The sequence below is a fragment of the Silurus aristotelis genome, assembly GCF_946808225.1.
Source record: "Silurus aristotelis genome assembly, chromosome: 29".
In the NCBI taxonomy this organism is placed as follows: domain Eukaryota; kingdom Metazoa; phylum Chordata; class Actinopteri; order Siluriformes; family Siluridae; genus Silurus; species Silurus aristotelis.
The window spans coordinates 5,355,250-5,375,249 of record NC_139602.1 but is presented as its reverse complement, the minus strand read 5'-3'; the positions used below and the strand labels follow the sequence as shown (position 1 = coordinate 5,375,249).

Sequence of the window (20,000 nt, the reverse complement as noted above, 5' to 3'; positions counted from 1 at the left end):
GATAGATAGATAGATAGATAGATAGATAGATAGATAGATAGATAGATAGATATTATTATTATTCAACATTCTTTTTCTTCTGCATACAGGTGAAGCGCTACATCTGGCAAGGGATTTCGGCTACACCTGCGAGACAGAGTTTCCCACTAAAGCTGTGGGCGAACATCTGGCACGGCAACACACAGAACCTAAAGAGCAGAATGCCCGCAAGAAAATGGTGCTGGCCACCAAGTAAGTAACCGGATGCAATTATTAAACTTTAAATATAATGTATAAATATCATGTAAAAAAAAATGGAAAAAAAAGAGCAGCAATGTCATTAATGTTTATTTATTTACTAGTAATTTAGTAACAACCAGTTCAGGGGCACGTTTAGGTATGGCAGATGGTTTTAAATAATGATAAAAATGTGACCAAATATACTATATGCAAAAAATAAATATTGTTAAGAAAGAAAGAAAGAAAGAAAGAAAGAAAGAAAGAAAGAAAGAAAGAAAGAAAGAAAGAAAGAAAGAAAGAAAGAAAGAAAGAAAATATATAATATTTAAAATATATAAAATATATTATGTGGAATATAAAGTACAGGTAAACAATAAACAGACATTATAAGTAACAAGTAACAAGTAAGTAATTATTAACAAGTAACATTACATCAGCACTTTTGTTAAATAGTTTCCTGTATATTATAGTACATTGTAGAGAATATAGATACTTAAGATAATTGTGAGAAAAAACATCAGCATTCAAAAGACTTTGATTATTTTTCGCTGTCTAAAATGTGTATACTTAAGGATTTGTCTTCTTTGTGTGTGTGTGTGTGTGTGTGTGTGTGTGTGTGTGTGTGTGTGGGTGTGGGTGTATGTGTGTATGTGTGTGTGCGTGTAGGCAGATTTGTAAAGAATTTCAAGATTTGTTAAGTCAAGATCGCTCTCCGTTGGGTTCTTCAAGACCGACACCAATCCTGGACTTAGATATTCAGAGACATCTAACACATTTTAGGTACTAATATGCGAACACACACACACACACACACACACACACACACACACACACACACACACACACACACACACTACTAATTATTATTTTATATTATTTTTTTATTTATTTATTTTATTTTTTATAGAATATCAGGCGGGCAAAAAAAAAATAGTTGCTGATAATTTGTGTGATTGTACATTTCTCAGTCAAACCATAAAGCATGGGTTCTCCAACCTTTTGACCCCAAATATATGTTACAAATTTTCTGTAAATCCAAGTTTTCCTGTATTATTTCATTTCCATTTTTGTTCCTTTTATAGTTTATTGTATTTTCATGTTCATTGTTCACTGAGGTACTTTATAAAGTTGAGGAACTAGTGGAGGGAGACAGAAATTTGGGGGGAAGACGTTTTCCATTTTTCTATTATCAGGATGATAAAATATAAATATCATTCAGTATGATAAAATATCACACATGCTTTTTAAATAAAAGTAGCTTCAATAAAGGTGAACACACACACACACACACACACACACACACACACACACACACTAGAACACTATTTTACAGGACACTTTGGCCAGAAAAAGCACATTGAAATTATTAACAGCGCAGTGAAAAATACACAGGGTTAAAATTCTACTTATTTATTTAAAAATCAACCTGAAGGTCTTATTTACAGATTTTTTTAATAATTTACCTCCCATTTGATTGACATCTTTGTGAATGAAAATATAGTCAAATTAATTCCCCTATATGATCACAGTAAACAAAATATAATAATAATCATCATTTAGTCATTTTTTTTACTTATCTCTAGCTAGATAAGATAGATAGATAGATAGATAGATAGATAGATAGATAGATAGATAGATAGATAGATAGATAGATAGATAGATAGATAGATAGATAGATAGATAGATAGATAGATAGATAGATGGATGGATAGATGGATAGATAGATAGATAGATAGATAGATAGATAGATAGATAGATAGATAGATAGATAGATAGATAGATAGATAGATAGATAAATAGATAGATAGATCCCTGATAAAAAGCATTTAAAATGTATTTCATTGTTACTGCTTTTATTGTTTTTATGTAAATTCTTATTATAATTCTAATTGTTATTATTGTTTAAACTGTGTCATATTTTGGGTGTTCACAGTTTGATCACACACGGTTTTGGCACGCCGGCAATCTGCGCTGCTCTCAGCACCTTCCAGACGATCCTCAGTGAAATGTTGAACTACCTTGAGAAACACTCAGCCAACAAGAGCACAGGAACACCTGATGGCAGTCAAATCAACTCCAACTCCGAAAAGATAGCACTACGAAAAACCAACGAGACGCCATTGAAAGACGGGAAAATGGAGAAAACTGAATGACTCCACTTCTTTCCCTTTCTTTTTCTCCTCTGGTATTTTGGCAAAAGTAGGAATTTGCTGCTGACTCACTTCCTAATTTGAGCTCAGATAATCGGCGGGGTCTTAATAAGAGCTTGGCTCAAACAGGGCGAGCTTTTTCTCTTTTAATTTTGAAGTTTGGCAAATAATTTATTACCTGATTATTTAATGACGTGTCTTTATAACTATTTCCCCGTCGAATAAGTTCTTTGGTTTGGAGCTTGTCCCTGTACAGGTAGCTGAGCAGACACACATTTCAAGGCGTCATTTCGGGTTGTGTGAGAGCTGTAAATGAACCGGAGTGCCGCTTGTGGTTGCCGTCGGAAACTGTATATTTATTGTGCATGTTAAAGTTTGTACACTGTTTGAAGCCCTCACTGACACTGCAGATCTTCACCACATCTCAGCTGCATTTGTAAAGAGTTATATATATATATATAAACGTATAAAACGACGACTTTTCTTGCAGGTTTTGAGCTACATATATGAAATATCCTTACATGTCCAATAAAGCATATTGCTCAAAGTCTTATATTAAACATGTGTGTTGATCTGGAAAAGAGTTTTTTTTTCTTGATGAAGCAGCTAGAGCAAGATCAGTTCAGTGTCATTTAATCACCGTTTGTCAGTTTTTTTGAATTCACAAATAGCTGTCTGTAAAGAGCAAAGCTTCATCATGAACATATTTAAACATGTACAAATAGTACAAACATAAAAACAATCCACAAAGCTACAGTTAGACAGAACACAGAAAGATTTTTGTCTCAATTTCCAGCTTTATTTCCAGGTTTGATGTTTAAAGCTACATTCCCACATACAGACACTCGCAGCAACTAACAACCAAAAGCCATTCATTTTCAATGAAACTCCAACTCCTGGTAACATTGGCAAACATGACTATTAGTGAAAAGTTTGGGCGTGTCCAGCGATGTTAAGAAAAGTTAAACTTTATGCAAATATGATCTCTTGATCTTTTTGTCAAATTGGAATGCAAGCTGCACCACCCAATGAGAAAGTTGACCGTGGCAGCCAGTAGTAGGAAAGCTTACTGGTGGCTTCACATTGTAGCACAGCAACTAGTGACTTGCAGCAATAAAATAATTCAATTCAATTAATTTAATAAAATTTGTATTTTATAAAATTTTATTTGTATAACGTTTAATAATGGGCATTGTCTCAAAGCAGCTTTACACAGATAATATGATAAGAAAGAATGTATAAGATGTTCTTTATAAGTGTAGGTTTGTCCCTAATGAGCAAAACGGGGGTGACTGTGGCAAGTAAAAACTCCTTTAGATGGGGTAAGGAAGAAACCTTGAGAGGAACTACACTGAAGAGGGAACCCATCCATGAAATGTCCATTTATTTATTAACATTAAGTTTACAAAAAATGATTGTGAACGTAATGTGTGAACATAGCATTAGTATGGGGAAGTTCACATCCTGAATGTCACATATTGATTCATCATAACATTTAAATATATATCCTAAACATATTATATGTCAATATTTAGAACTTCTTTCTAAATGACAAATAAACCATTCAAATGTATAAATATGTCTGTAAGTTTATCTCTAGGTTTATGGTTTATCTTTAATGAGCAAGCTAGTGGCCAAATGAACGAAACCTTAAGAGGAACCAGACTCAAAAGGGAACCCATCCCCATGTGGGATGTCCATGTCCAATGTCCATTTATTATAGTTCATTATTATTGTAGAGGTTATCAACTGTTCACTGATGGAGAATGGAATGTGGGAAACTGTTCCAGGTAATTGAAGTAAACAGTAAACTGTGTAAACAGTCTGCCACAATGGTTCAGGACTACAATCACCTGGAACAGTAAACACATTAATCATAGTCTAAATCTATTTCCATAGATCTTGAGTTTAACCCTCCACAAAAAACTCATGAATCTTTAGACTGTTTATGTGGAACGATCTTTGGCAGCGAGTGGTCTCCAAATGAAAAGAACTTTATCAGGAGGTAGGGCATCCGGATGAATCAAGCAGTTCTGGAAAGAAGAAAGGGACAGGAACACTGGTACCTCAGGAGCCTAATCATTTGCATGAAGCAATTAATTTGTATTCAACTAATATACAACAAATGCACCTGGATTTCTTCTGCACAATACACATTTTTTCAAATAAATATTAGGCAATTTGTAGTGGGAGATATTAGAGTGCTTTTATGATCCTGTCAGAAACCAGCTGCATGTTGTTATGCTGGTACCAGAAATGAGAAGTAATGCAGTACAAATACTTCGTTACTGTACTTAAGTAGATTTTTCTTGTATGAGTACTTTATTTCACTATTTATTTTTTACTCATTAAATTTTTTACACAAATATTAAAAATTTCTACTTCTTACATTTTCAAACCAGACTCTTTACTTTAGTTTTAATCTATTTGGTAACTTCATCAATATTTTTTGTTCTCATTGCACACCGTTTTCAGCCCATCAACCTGTTTCTTGTCATTAATCAGCTTTTTCAACCTACCGCTGGTGTATCATTTCCTCGACAGGGGTAGGCTAGCCTATAAAGCTAACAACGAGCATGGCAGCAGGCAACAAGAAGTCTGGGGTTAACATGGATGTAAACATGACAGAAATGAGACATTCCTGATCACCATAATCTTTTTTCTACTTGTGTTATATATGTTGGATTTTTAGACTGGATACATTTATTAGGTAACAAAATTTTAAATAGTTTTGAAATTAATATATTAATATGATGTGGTCCAGTTACCAGCGTGACACTAACAACAAGTAGCAGTAATGACTACTTTTTACTTAATTACATGTCAGAGCCCAAACTTCTTTACTTTAACTTGAGTGAAAAAGTGCAATCAGTACTTTAACATTTACCAGGGTATTTTAAAACATGACTATCTACTTGAGTGAAGGATGTGTGTACTTTTGCCACCTCTGGCATTACATCACATCACATCATGTTTAGATATTCAAGAAAACTCATCCCGGTAGATTGGTTCAGGTGTTGGTTTTAAGACTGTGTGACCTCTGAGCAATGTTTTGTAGAAAACCTTCACTAGAAAGCCCACTTTTTATTGTTTGAACACTCTGACCCATGCTGCTTTACACATTTATCAAATAATAAACAATAAACCATGGAACATTCGATTTAGTTATATATTTGTTTGTTTTTAACGATTTTGCGAAACATCTGATTTACAAGTCCTGTGTTATTTATTACAATAAAAAACAGTACTGTTAATAAATGAGAGTTTAAGAGAAACTTGCAATACTTGTAGTATTATATATACAGTCCCTGTTAAAAGTTTGGATAAATCTAGTCTTTTATGATTTTTAAGATACACATGCATGTTCCTTTTGTTTCTATGCAACAAACTAAGACATTAAATGCTATGATTTGCTTTTACCAAACAAATAAATAAATGTACAGATTTTCTACTTTTACGTTCATTTGAAAATCTTCCCTTAGCATGAATTAAATCTTTGACCCGTTTTTGGCATCCGGACAGTTCATTTCTCTAAACATTTCGCTGAAATACTTTGAAATGCCTTTTGTAAAACTTGCCAAAGATGTTCTTAAAGAGTTGGAGATTTCTTTCTTGCAATCCAGTTCATCCCAGAGCAGTTCAATAGGATTTAGTTGCAGTGACTGCGCAGACCATTCCATGATAGATAACATTCCAGCTGAATGTTTGCTCTCTAATTAAACACTTACAGAGATTGCAGGTATGCTTTGAATCAACGTCTTGTTGTATGGTAAAGTCGGTTTCAATTATCCTCAGTCCAGGCAAAATTGCATGGTGTTGAATTATGGAATGGTAACCATGTCAGTTCAGTATTAGGCTTCAATTTCCATGTTTATCAAACCATTAAGTGTCCACCTGCATGTTTGACTGTGGGGGGGCGACGCAGTTTGCGAAAATCTCTCCTATTCTCCATTGTACAGGTCAATTTTGAATAATAAAAAAATTTAAATGGCATAAAGAAAAATTATAGAACCCTTAACCCAAATTTTTGTTACATTTTTCAGTGACCACTGTTCCTGCCCCTCTTCCCTCCGTGATCTTCCCACTTCGTCCAGGCCTGCCTCTGGATAGTGTTTTCTTCAACTGGAGGCCACTTGGGACGGTTTCTTATCAACACCTTGGGTGGTTCCATGAAATTCCGGAGTAAGAACGGGAGCTTTGAGGATGGATTGGATTGTAGTTGATTTCAACAGTCTCCTACACTGACTCAGGACTACATTTCGCTTCTGATCATCATCACTGTACCCCGCAACATCGTATATCTGCTATAAATGGACATTCGGTGCAACCCAGATGAGGTTGGGTTCCCTCTTGAGTCTGGTTCCTGTCAAGGTTTCTTCCTTATGCTATCTCGGGGAGTTTTTCCTTCACTACAGTCGCCACCGGCTCACTCATCAGGGACAAACTTACTTATAAAGAACATATTCATTTTTATCACCACATCATCTGTGTAAAGCTGCTTTGAGACAATGTTCATTGTTAGAGGCGCAAAACAAATAAAAATGAATTGAATTGAATTGAATTGAATTGAATTGAATTGAATTGAATTGAATTGAATTAAGTCCTGTTGGAGGACCCAGCTGTGACTGAGACTGACGTTTCTGATGATCAGTCTCTGTCTCAATTCTGATATTCAAGGGTCTCTATGCTAAGCAGACCTAAAACATAATAAAACCTCCTCCATGTTTTAGGGTTAGTATTGTGATCTTCATCTGTGAACATTCAACTGATATGGCTTTTCAAAAAGCTTCAGCCTTGCCCAAAGAACATTCTCTGACAAACAATGTAGCTTGTCAATATGCATTTGAGCAAATTTCAGTTTGGAATATCAATTTCATAATATCTAAATATTTGTATGATTGTGTTGTTTTATTTAATTTGATTTAAATGAATACCATAGATTGACAGCCTGATGAAAATGATATCTGCCATCTTCCACATACATGAGCTCATAGATGGCCATGATAGATAGATAGATAGATAGATAGATAGATAGATAGATAGATAGATAGATAGATAGATAGATAGATAGATAGATAGATAGATAGATAGATAGATAGATAGATAGCAGTGTTGTGCTCGTTACTAAAAAATAGTAACTAGTTACAGTTACTCGTTACTTCATTCAAAAAGTAAATCCGTTACTTTGTTGATTACTTACACCAAAAAGTAATGCGTTACTGTTAAAAGTAACTTTTTAGTTACTTTTTTAAAGAACCTTCTTTAATGTTCCCATTAATGCCCTTTTATGCGTTATACAAACACAAAACTGACTTAAACACAAAGTAATTTTTAAACACTATTTTATTAAAGTCAGACCTGCACAAACTGAATATATCACAAGGATTTCTGAAATAATTAACAAAACAAGCTGAATTATATATTCACAATCAAAAACTAAAGTGGCTTCTGCTGTTGTGTTGAGCTCTTAAAAATGGTACTTTCACAGCTGAAGTATGAAAACTATCAACAATGTAGAACAGAACACCGGGTTAGCTTCTAGCTACTAGCTCCTCAGGCATGGAGGTCCTGAAGGAGCTTCAACAGATTGGAGTTGCTGTTTATCGGAGTAGATATGAGCTTCGAACCGGAAAGACACAGCTTACATTTGACTTAAAAGTTTTTGTCTTTATACTCAACTTCTTCTTCTTCTTTCGGCTGCTCCCATTAGGGGTCGCCACAGCGGATCATCCGTCTCCATACCACCCTGTCCTCTATATCTGCCTCTTTTACACCAACTACCTGCATGTCTTCCCTCACCACATCCATGAACCTCCTCCTTGGCCTTCCTCTTTTCCTCCTACCTGGTGGCTCCATCTTCAGCATTTTTCTACCAATATAATTCATGTCCCTTCTCTGCACATGTCCAAACCATCTCAATCTCGCCTCTCTCACCTTGTCACCAAAACATCCTACATGTGCTGTCCCTCTAATAAACTCATTTCTAATCTTGTCCATCCTCGTCACTCCCAACGAAAACCTCAACATCTTCAGCTCTGCTACCTCCAGCTCCACCTCTTGTTTTTTACTCAATGCCACTGTCTCTAATCCATACAACATCGCAGGTCTCACCACAGTCCTATAAACTTTCCCTTTCATTCTTGCAGATACTCTTCTATCACAAATCACTCCTGTCACTCTTCTCCACCCACTCCACCCTGCCTGCACTCTTTTCTTTACTTCCCTAACACACTCTCCATTACTTTGCACTGTTGACCCCAGGTACCTGAACTCCTCCACCTTCTCCACCTCTTCTCCCTGCAACCGCATCACTCCACTGCCCTCCCTCTCATTCACACACATGTACTCTGTCTTACTCCTACTGACTTTCATTCCCCTTCTCTCCAGCGCATATCTCCACCTCTCCAGGCTCTTCTCAACCTGCTCTCTACTCTCACCACAAATCACAATATCATCTGCAAACATCATAGTCCAGGGAGACTCCTGTCTGACCTCGTCCGTCAACCTGTCCATCACCACTGCAAACAGGAAAGGGCTCAGGGCCGATCCTTGATGCAGTCCAACCTTCACCCTGAACCAGTCTGTCGTACCTACTGCACACTTTACTGCCGTCACACTGTCCTCATACATGTCCTGCACCACCCTCACATACTTCTCTGACACACCTGACTTCCTCATACAATACCACAACTCCTCTCTCGGCACCCTGTCGTACGCTTTCTCTAAATCCACAAATACACAATGCAGCTCCTTCTGTCCTTCTCTATACTTCTCCATCAACATCCTCAAAGCAAATAAGGCATCTGTGGAGCTCTTCCTCGGCATGAAACCATACTGTTGCTCACAGATGGTCACCTCTTCTCTCAGCCTGGCTTCCACTACTCTTTCCCATAACTTCATGGTGTGACTGATCAACTTAATTCCCCTGTAGTTACTGCAGGTCTGCACATCTCCCTTATGCTTAAAGATCGGTACCAGCACACTCCTTCTCCATTCCTCAGGCATCCTCTCCCCTTCCAAAATCCTGTTAAACAATCTGGTTAAAAACTCCACTGCCATCTCTCCTAAACATCTCCACGCTTCTACCGGTATGTCATCTGGTCCAACCGACTTTCCATTCTTCATCCTCTTAATCGCTGCTCTCACTTCCTCCTTACTAATCCTATCTACATCCTGCTTCACCAACTCCACATCCTCCAACCTTCTCTCTCTCTGATTTTCCTCATTCATCAGCTGCTCAAAATACTCCCTCCATCTTCTCAACACACTCTCCTCACTAGTCAACACATTTCCCTCTCCATCCTTTATTGCTCTAACTTGCAGTACATCCTTCCCAGCTCGGTCCCTCTGCCTGGCCAATCGGTATAAATCCTTTTCTCCTTCCTTAGTGTCCAACCTCTTATACAGTTCCTCATATGCATTTTCCTTGGCTTTCGCCACATCCCTTTTAACCTGCTGCCGCATCTCCTTGTACTCCTGCCTACTCTTCTCATCACTCTGTCGATCCCACTTCTGTTTTGCCAATCTCTTTCCCCTAATGCTCTCCTGCACTTCCTCATTCCACCACCACGTCTCCTTGTCTTGCTTTCTATTTCCAGATGTCACACCAAGTACTTTTCTAGCTGCCTCCCTCATCACTCCTGCAGTAGTTGCCCAATCATCCGGCACCTCTTCACCACCACCAAGCCCCTGTCTGACCTCTTCCCTGAACCTCACACTACACTCTTCCTCCTTCAGTTTCCACCATCTTATTCTTCTTTCAAACCTTACTTTCCTCCTCTTCTTCTTCGCCTCCAAAACCATCCTACAGACCACCATCCGATGCTGTCTAGCTACACTGTCCCCCGCCAACACCTTACAGTCTCCAATCTCCTTCAGGTTGCATCTCCTACACAGAAGATAATCCACCTGTGTGCACCTTCCTCCACTCTTATACGTCACCCTATGATCCTCCTTCTTCTTAAAATACGTGTTCACCACTGCCATTTCCATCCTTTTAGCAAAATCTACCACCATCTGCCCTTCCACATTCCTCTCCTTAAAACCATACCTACCCATCACCTCCTCATCACCTCTGTTCCCTTCACCTACATGCCCATTAAAGTCTGCCCCAATCACCAATCGTTCTTTCCTAGGTACACCATCTACCACTTCATCTAATTCACTCCAGAATCTTTCTTTCTCCTCCATCTCACAGCCAACTTGTGGAGCATAGGCACTGATGACATTTATCATCATCCCTTCAACTTCCACCTTCACGATCATCACCCTATCAGAAACTCTCTTCACCTCCACTACACTCTTACTGTACGCTTCCTTCAGAATCACCCCTACACCATTTCTCTTCCCATCCACACCATGATAAAACAGTTTAAACCCACCTCCAATGTTCCTGGCCTTACTCCCTTTCCACTTGGTCTCCTGAACACACAACACATCTACCTTTCTCCTCTCCATCATATCAGCTATCTCTCTCCCTTTACCCGTCATAGTACCAACATTTAAAGTACCAACCCGAACCTCTACTCTCCTACACTGCTCCTTTTCCTGCCGTCTCTGTAGACGCCTTCCTCCTCTCCTTCTCCTCCTTCGGCCAACAGTAGCCCAATTTCCACCGGTACCCTGTCGGCTAACGATACCTGTGGCGGTCGTTGTTAACCCGGGCCTCGACCGATCCGGTATGAAATTCTCATTTGTGATCCGCATATTTGATTTGGCACATGTTTTATGCTGGATGCCCTTCCTAACGCAACCCTCCCCATTTACCCGGGCTTGGGACCGGCACTAAGAGTACACTGGCTTGTGCCCCCCTAATGGCTGGTGGTGTTGAAGAGGTGTTGGATGATTTGGCAACTACTGCAGGAGTGATGAGGGAGGCAGCTAGAAAAGTACTTGGTGTGACATCTGGAAATAAAAAGCAAGACAAGGAGACGTGGTGGTGGAATGAGGAAGTGCAGGAAAGCATAACGAGAAAGAGATTGGCAAAACAGAAGTGGGATAGACAGAGTGATGAGCAAAGTAGGCAGGAGTACAAGGAGATGCAGCAGCAGGTAAAGAGGGATGTGGTGAAAGCCAAGGAAAAGGCATATGAGGAGCTGTATGAGAGGTTGGACACTAAGGAAGGAGAAAAGGATTTATACCGATTGGCCAGGCAGAGGGACTGAGCTGGGAAGGATGTACTGCAAGTTAGAGCAGTAAAGGATGGAGAGGGAAATGTCTTGACTAGTGAGGAGAGTGTGTTGAGAAGGTGGAGGAAGTATTTTGAGCAGCTGGTGAATGAGGAAAATCAGAGAGAGAGAAGGTTGGACGATGTGGAGTTGGTGAAGCAGGATGTAGATAGGATTAGTAAGGAGGAAGTGAGAGCAGCGATTAAGAGGATGAAGAGTGGAAAGTCGGTTGGACCAGATGACATACCGGTAGAAGCGTGGAGATGTTTAGGAGAGATGGCAGTGGAGTTTTTGACCAGGTTGTTTAACAGGATTTTGGAAGGTGAGAAGATGCCTGAGGAATGAAGAAGAAGTGTGCTGGTACCGATCTTTAAGCATAAAGGAGATGTGCAGTCTTGCAGTAACTACAGGGGAATTAAGTTGATCAGTCACACCATGAAGTTATGGGAAAGAGTAGTGGAAGCCAGGCTGAGAGAAGAGGTGACAATCTGTGAGCAACAGTATGGTTTCATGCCAAGGAAGAGCTCCACAGATGCCTTATTTGCTTTGAGGATGTTGATGGAGAAGTATAGAGAAGGACAGAAGGAATTGCATTGTGTATTTGTGGATTTAGAGAAAGCGTACGACAGAGTGCCGAGAGAGGAGTTGTGGTATTGTATGAGGAAGTCAGGTGTGTCAGAGAAGTATGTGAGGGTGGTGCAGGACATGTATGAGGACAGTGTGACGGCAGTGAAGTGTGCAGTAGGTACAACAGACTGGTTCAGGGTGAAGGTTGGACTGCATCAAAGATCGGCCCTGAGCCCTTTCCTGTTTGCAGTGGTGATGGACAGGTTGACGGACGAGGTCAGACAGGAGTCTCCCTGGACTATGATGTTTGCGGATGATATTGTCATATGTGGTGAGAGTAGGGAGCAGGTTGAGAAGAGCCTGGAGAGGTGGAGATATGCGTTGGAGAGAAGGGGAATGAGAGTCAGTAGGAGTAAGACAGAGTACATGTGTGTGAATGAGAGGAAGGGCAGTAGAGTGATGCGGTTGCAGGGAGAAGAGCTGGAAAAGGTGGAGGAGTTCAGGTACCTGGGGTCAACAGTGCAAAGTAATGGAGAGTGTATTAGGGAAGTAAAGAAAAGAGTGCAGGCAGGGTGGAGTGGGTGGAGAAGAATGACAGGAGTGATTTGTGATAGTAGGGTATCTGCAAGAATGAAAGGGAAAGTTTATAGGACTGTGGTGAGACCTGCGATGTTGTATGGATTAGAGACAGTGGCATTGAGTAAAAGACAGGAGATGGAGCTGGAGGTGGCAGAGCTGAAGATGTTAAGGTTTTCGTTGGGAGTGACGAGGATGGACAAGATTAGAAATGAGTTTATTAGAGGGACAGCGCATGTATGATGTTTTGGTGACAAGGTGATGGAGGCGAGATTAAGATGGTTTGGACATGTGCAAAGGAGGGACATGAATTATATTGGTAGAAGAATGCTGAGGATGGAGCCACCAGGTAGGAGGAAAAGAGGAAGGCCAAGGAGGAGGTTCATGGATGTGGTGAGGGAAGACATGCAGGTAGTTGGTGTGAAAGAGGCAGATGTAGAGGACAGGGTGGTATGGAGACGGATGATCCGCTGTGGCGACCCCTAATGGGAGCAGCCGAAAGAAGAAGAAGAAGACCTGAATAAACGGAGACACGCCCACATCGCGTCTTCTTCGTGTTAACAGTGGTTCATCCACCAATCCTACAATGCGACGCTGCTGTAAGCAGGTTAGGCTATATTCTACACTTCTAAATATTCTACTACAATTCTAAAATTCTATTAATTCATTTAAAAAAGTAACGGGTAACGCCATGGCCGCAGGAAGTGGGGGTGCTGCAGCACCCCCTATTGGCGAGAGAGAGATTTTTAAAAAATGTAGGCCTATTAAAAATATTTTGCACAATTTATAAATTCCTTATGAATATTTTAGGAAATGATTTTGACACACGTAGGCTATTAAGTGTATTTTGGATTTTAATTTTATTATTTTGATTATTTTAATTATATTGATTTTTCAAGTTCATTTGTAAAGCGCGTTTCCCACGTGCGGGTGATTTTAGTTTGGCTTTCTCTGGCAGCGCGCAAACATAGCCTAAATGCCTTGCCCTTGTGGAAGATAAAATTAGCTCTTCGTACCTTTTACAACATGAAGATATCAGAAAAAGAGATCGTGGTCTCTTTCCTGCTCGTGTTTCACATCCCTCTCAAAGCGCAGAGCGGTAGGCTATAACGCGTCTTTGTGTGGAAATATAAAACTGTTTTTTTTTTTTTTTAAATGGATTCAACTTTATTATATTATGTAAGTTACCAGTATTTACTGATATTTATTTCAATGCTTTACAGGCTTTAGTGTGTTGTTTCTTTGTTTTGTTTTTTTTATTATTATTTCAAAACAACCCCCCAACCACCGCAACACCGCCGGTATTTGGTCCACTACCACCACGGTGCTAAAAAAAAAAGTGCCATCGTCACAGCCCTATGTTATTTTTTTAAATGTATTCTAAATAGGCCCATAGGCTCATAGGTTTTTTTGTTAAAAAAAAATAAATAAATAAAAATTTCACAGCACCCCCTGTTCAAAATTACTTCCAGCGGCCCTGGGTAACGTACCATACAGTAACGGTAACGGAGTTACTTTATTTTTAAAAGTGACGCGTTACAGTATTAGTTACTGTAAAACCGGTAACGCGTTACTGCCCAACACTGATAGATAGATAGATAGATAGATAGATAGATAGATAGATAGATAGATAGATAGATAGATAGATAGATAGATAGATAGATAGATAGATAGATAGATAGATAGATAGATAGATAGATAGATGGATGGATGGATGGATGGATGGATGGATGATCTTTTCAAGTTACTTGAACTAAGACCCTCTAGTGGTCATACTACCAAGTGACAATACAGCATAGCTCAGTACAGCTAGCCAGTATAAAAATGCTCAGATAAGCTAACAATTTAAGCAAACAGTATCGATCTTTGATTTATCTTCAGATTTGTATATTTGTGTTAGATATTTTACTAAGTAAATATTTGACTTTTGTAGCCAGATGTTAATAAGAAATTAGTTTAATTTTAACGTAATTGGATCAAACATTTGTAGTAAATATTCTACAATAGTATGCAGCTATGCAGCTAATAACCATTTCTCTGGTACTCTTTATCAACGAAATTGTCCTTAGCTGTATAGTTCAATTGAAAATATTCATGTCATTTAAAGCCAGGTTTTGTTTATAGTCATCACAGATTAATAATTTGTGTCGAGAACAGAAATTCAAAAAGCAGTGAAAGTGTTTCAGTAGCGCCTCATAGCGATGGTTTTTGTTTATCATGTTACTCATCCGCCATCTGGTGGTACATGAATTGACACATAAATATGACACTGAAACAAGCCCTCCTGCAGATGTCTGAATGAACGTTCACTATCCCTTTAGCATCATGAAGAGTTCATTGTTTGGATCAAGTACACGGTTTGATCCATGTATTGTAAAATACTTGAGGAATAATTTGCTTGAACACATTACAATTTATATAGCAGCTTGCAAACTACACTTATGTCATAAACACAGTTTCAACAAAGATTTAGATCCTGAGCCAGAGCCTAAACCAAAGTCCGAGCATACAGCAGTGAGGAAAAACTCCTGAAATTACATGAGGAAGAAATCTTGACTTGTGATGGCACCTCTTCTGAGTGGCATCATAAAACACTGCAGTATTATATCCAGAGCCTTTTCCTGCTAAAAGATAAAGTATTTGAAATCATGCTATTTAATTGAATTAAGTCAATTTTTTTCTAATGTATTTCATTCACTTGTAATTTAATTGATATGAGAAATATCTGTGGACAAATTGCTAGCATTGGGGAAATCTTCACTGTCAAAATGCATTAGTAGATAACAGAGTGACTTTTTGGCAATATATTAGTAACTGTTCTGTGCTCGATACTGCACTCCATCTGACATCAAAACTGCTTATTATATAACCTCAGAGAGCAAGGTACCAAAAACGACTTACTGATCATTACTGTTCATGATTATCAATCATTGATTACCATTGGTCCCCCATGGCCAAACATTTATTAACATTGTTCCCAATGACCAATCACTGATCATCATTGTTTCCAGTGACTAATCACTGATCACCATCCTTCAGGATGACCAGTCACTGATTAACATTGTTCCCAGTAACTAATCCCTGATCACCATTGTTCCTAATGTTCCCAAATTTCTCTGTGACATCATCATCATCATCTTAAGACTTTTAGCTAATTTTTATGCATGTATTGGGTACTTTCCATGAAAACAGTTGGCAACACTGGATGCATGTGTGTGTGTGTGTGTGCGTGTGTGTGTGCGTGTGTGTGTGTGTGTGTGTGTGTGTGTGTGTGTGTGTGTGTGTGTGTGTGTGTGTGCATGTGTGCATGTGTGTGTGTGTGTGTGTGTGTGTTTGTATATGTGCATGTGTGTGTGTGTGAGCGTGTGTATGCTGAATTCTAAATTCAAATCAAAGCCTTCTGTGCAGAATGTGCCTCCATTCTCTCAAACTGTTAGGACATCTGTCATGGCCTCTAGACATGCGGAATGTGCGTGTGTGTGTGTGTGTGTGTGTGTGTGTGTGTGTGTGTGTGTGTGTGTGTGTGTGTGTGTGTGTGTGTGTGTGTGTGTGTGTGTGTGTGTGTGTGTGTATGTGTGTGTGTGTGCACGTGTGTGTGTGCGCGTGTGTGTGTGTGTGTGTGTGTGTGTGTGTGTGTGTGTGTGTGTGTGTGTGTGTGTGTTTGGCTCTATATGTGGAGCAGCAGGACTGTTAAAACATTCATCACTGATTCTTTAAGTTGAATGAGTCCTCATATACAACAGTGGCATGAAACTGAGTCAGAAATGTATTACTCACAATCACTGGAGGCTGGTGGTGAGATTTTCCTGGATACCTTATACTATCTGTCTAGCTCTGGGAGTGCTGTGCTGGTAAATAATTTTGGCGCAACAAAGTGGACACACGCACAATTTTTCTAATGGTCCAAGTTCGTAGTGCTCAACTGCATTAATGTGACTAGGTAAATGTGGTAAGCAAAAGAGCTGTCAATCTTTTGTTCTCTCTTTGGTTCTCCCTACTGTTCTACTATCTCTTCTATCTTAATCTATAAATCACTGTATCAGTCATTCATGATGTGTTTGTCCTGAACATGGAGAGAAATTAATGTAATGTCATGCTGGCAGTAAACATTTTATAGCAATTTTTCTTTTGACCAGTAGATGGTGCTGCCATTATATTTGCTGCATACCCTCAATGAAATTGTTCAGATGATCATGATGATGATGATAATGATGATAACGACCATGGTTTCTTTTAGTGAACAAAGATGTTACTGAGATACTGCCTTTCAATTCGACTCCTAAGTGACCACATTTATTGGACAACCATGAACAGAAACAGAAACAGAAAACAACTGTTTTCTTCTGCTTGCAGCAGAAGATAAATAATAATGATACAAGAAGAAGAAGAAGAAGAAGAAGAAGAAAAAGAAGATAAAGAAGGCACTGGAAATGACAGGAAGTGGCACCTAAAGAGGAGAAACCACAGAAAGACAAAGGAAAAAAAAACTGAAAATGACAGGAAGAGACAAGGAGAAAAGTTGACATGGAAGTAAAAGAAAAGACAGGAAATAAATACAAAGGTTGGTAAGTGATAGGAGGTGAAAGGAAGCGCGAAAGGAAAGTGAAAGATCAATGCTTAGGAAGTTGGACATCTATTCACAAGGTTGTGAGTTAAATCTCAGCACAACTAAGCTGCCATTGCTGCACCCATGAACAAATCACTTTAACCCTCAAGTTCTCCATCATAGAAATTAGATAAATTGCTCTGAAGAAGGGAGTCTACCAAATACAATGTAATAATAGTGGCATAAAATGACTTTTCCTGTCACTTCCTCTTCCTGCCGTCTTCTGTTTTTCCTGTTGAAACAAGCGATCATGTCAACACCTGTGAAATATGTAGCTAAAACCCACACAGGTCTGAATGTTGGAATTCTTTATTTATTTTTTTATATCAAATCAGATTAGCATGAAACTGCAAATAACTGTGCTAGTCAGAGTTGCCAGGTCTCTGTTAAAAATTTTAACATGGAACTAAACTAAAGTTGTGCAGTGAAAAAGTGAGATAATATTTTGTCTCAGTGGGAAACAAGTTCAATGTGCTGCTCAAACATTTCTGATTTGCAATGTTCAATATATTGCTTTGTGTCATCACCTACTCTGAGCATTATCCTTCAGAAAAACAGACATGATTCTGTACACAGTTCTGTTCAAATCCAATTATTTTCCTTCAGACGAATTCATGGATGGAATATTTTTTAACCAGCTGAGAAGCTGCTGCCCCTGGACCTGTTTTTTAAATGTACAGTAGTGTTTCAGAATGAGCTTAATCTGGCTAAAACCATTATGCTAATTTTACCAAGAACATCTAAAAAAGCATGTTAAAGTAGGTTAGCTTTAAGTTTAATACATTTGTTTGCTTGATCTTCCTTGCTTACTTGTAAGAAGGTCTGTTTGAGTTTATGAAATATTTATAATCAATCATTAATACAGATTGAGAAAAGTCAATGTCTGAACTGTTCATTTCTGATAAGGAAATTGTTATGATAAATTATAAATACATTCTTTACTTTGACTCTTGATTAATGCTGTAAGTTTATTATTGATCCTTTTTTACTTTTCAATTTAATTCAATTCATGTTTATTTGCAGATTTTACAGATTTTAAGATAAGATTTTACAGATTTTACAGATTTTACAGATTTTAAGATAAGGAGACTGATGCACAGAATATAACATTTTAGTTAAATATAGATTTTTATTTTTATTTTTCGTACCGTTTACCACACCTCCAGCATTTTAACTACACTACCATCTTCAGGATTGTTCAATTCATGTAACTGAACATCAGGAACCAAAAATTATTTAGATACCTGGACTTGGAAGGTCACAAACCCCTATTTGGTTACAGGATCTCCCATAAGGAGAACACCCTAAAACATTACGTGTCCTTTGGTGTTTCATAAAAAAAACTAGAACACTAAGAATATAAAAGAAATTGTTTTGTTCAAAGCATTGTGCTGTCCCATTTTTATAAAAAACCTATTTTTTCTGACATTATTCTCAAGATTTCAAAAAGGTTTTATGTTTCTTTGTTATAGCTGATTTACTGACATTGAATACTGGTTGGAAGGTTAAAATTTAGCACAATTTATTTAATGTGAATTGAACCTTTTCATAACATTTCCAACAACGAAAAACTAACGTCACTGAAATCCTCTTTACAATGAAATACATTCAACTCGTTGCATGCCGTTGTTTCATCAGTCTGACACAAGGGGGCGCCAAACACCAAAAAATTTACATCACTGTTTCCTTAACATTTTTCCCCCTCGCACTGTCACGATCAGTTGTCCCAAATATCGCTTTTATAAAATAGCATGATACGCAACAGGTATATACTATAAACATTCTAATAAAAAATATCTATATGTATCATGGACATTTAAAAAAAATTAAGATTTTTGGGGATTTTTGAACTTTGAACGTTAGAAACAGAAATGTCGAGTGTACACGCGCAAGAAAGGTACGTCCACTTTATTAGAAACAGCTGTGCACCTGCACCTTCATGCTGCTTTCATGTGAACGGGCGTTAATTGAAAAGCGCATGTGCAAAAAGGGTTTAAAATAAAAGTGTGTAGTAAAGTTTTTCAGTAGTAGAGGTGACCTTGACCTCGATCTCGGTGTATTATAAGGTCAAAACAGGAAGTGTAATAATAATAATAATAATAATAATAATAATAATAATAATAATAATAATAATAATAATAATAATTTTATGGGTAATCTAGGACAATTCATTCATGCAGCTTTACTATTATGCTTTATGGAAACGTTCTGCACCTTCAAATTGATTTGCAAAGTTTTACTCTATGTGCAATAGTATTAGTACTGAAAGTTCCAAAGGGTGCACCCATGTGATCGAACACAAAGGTACAGTCTGGTCCCTATTGGGAGCTACATTTCTGAAGGCTAAATGCTAGGTCAGATTCATGTCCAGTCAACAGGAAGGTCAACTTCCGCTTCAGCTTTTCACTCTCGTGCCAGGGTTCTGGTCTCGGTGCATTCACGATTCAGTCATCTGGAGTTAATGCGGAATGCGGAAGTACCGAGATTCACGCGCAGGTTTTGTGGGGTTCAGGCGGAGCACTCAAGCATGCGCTCAGAGAGAGAGAGAGAGAGAGAGAGAGAGAGAGAGAGAGAGAGAGAGATGAGATGAGACCGTGAGTTGCACGTGAATCCACTCGCCGTGCGGGGAGCAGCGCGTGAACATGCTGTGGAAGCTCGTGGAAAATGTCAAGTACGAAGACATCTATGAGGTAAGGTGAGGCGCCGGCGAGCGCG

General features: G+C 38.5%; 3 protein-coding genes across 3 annotated transcripts in view; 2 read left to right on the top strand and 1 right to left on the bottom strand.

The window, feature by feature from the left end:
• Positions 1-2,459, top strand: part of tfap2d (transcription factor AP-2 delta (activating enhancer binding protein 2 delta)) — a gene marked incomplete at its 5' end in the record, with an annotated part of 15,760 nt that extends 13,301 nt beyond the window's left edge. The window contains 3 exons of the mRNA XM_083534840.1: positions 90-231; positions 886-999; positions 2,153-2,459. Of these exons, the coding sequence (XP_083390966.1) occupies positions 90-231; positions 886-999; positions 2,153-2,372 (476 nt within the window). The 3' untranslated portion in view covers positions 2,373-2,459. The remainder of the gene's footprint in view (positions 1-89; positions 232-885; positions 1,000-2,152) is intronic.
• The window catches only part of LOC310722600 (uncharacterized protein), a 1,041,764-nt gene that overhangs the window by 744,282 nt on the left and 277,482 nt on the right, over positions 1-20,000 (bottom strand). The gene's annotated exons all lie outside the window — the stretch shown is intronic.
• Positions 19,767-20,000, top strand: part of tfap2b (transcription factor AP-2 beta) — a 19,050-nt gene continuing 18,816 nt past the window's right edge. The window contains exon 1 of the mRNA XM_083534882.1: positions 19,767-19,975. Within this exon, the coding sequence (XP_083391008.1) occupies positions 19,928-19,975 (48 nt within the window). The 5' untranslated portion in view covers positions 19,767-19,927. The remainder of the gene's footprint in view (positions 19,976-20,000) is intronic.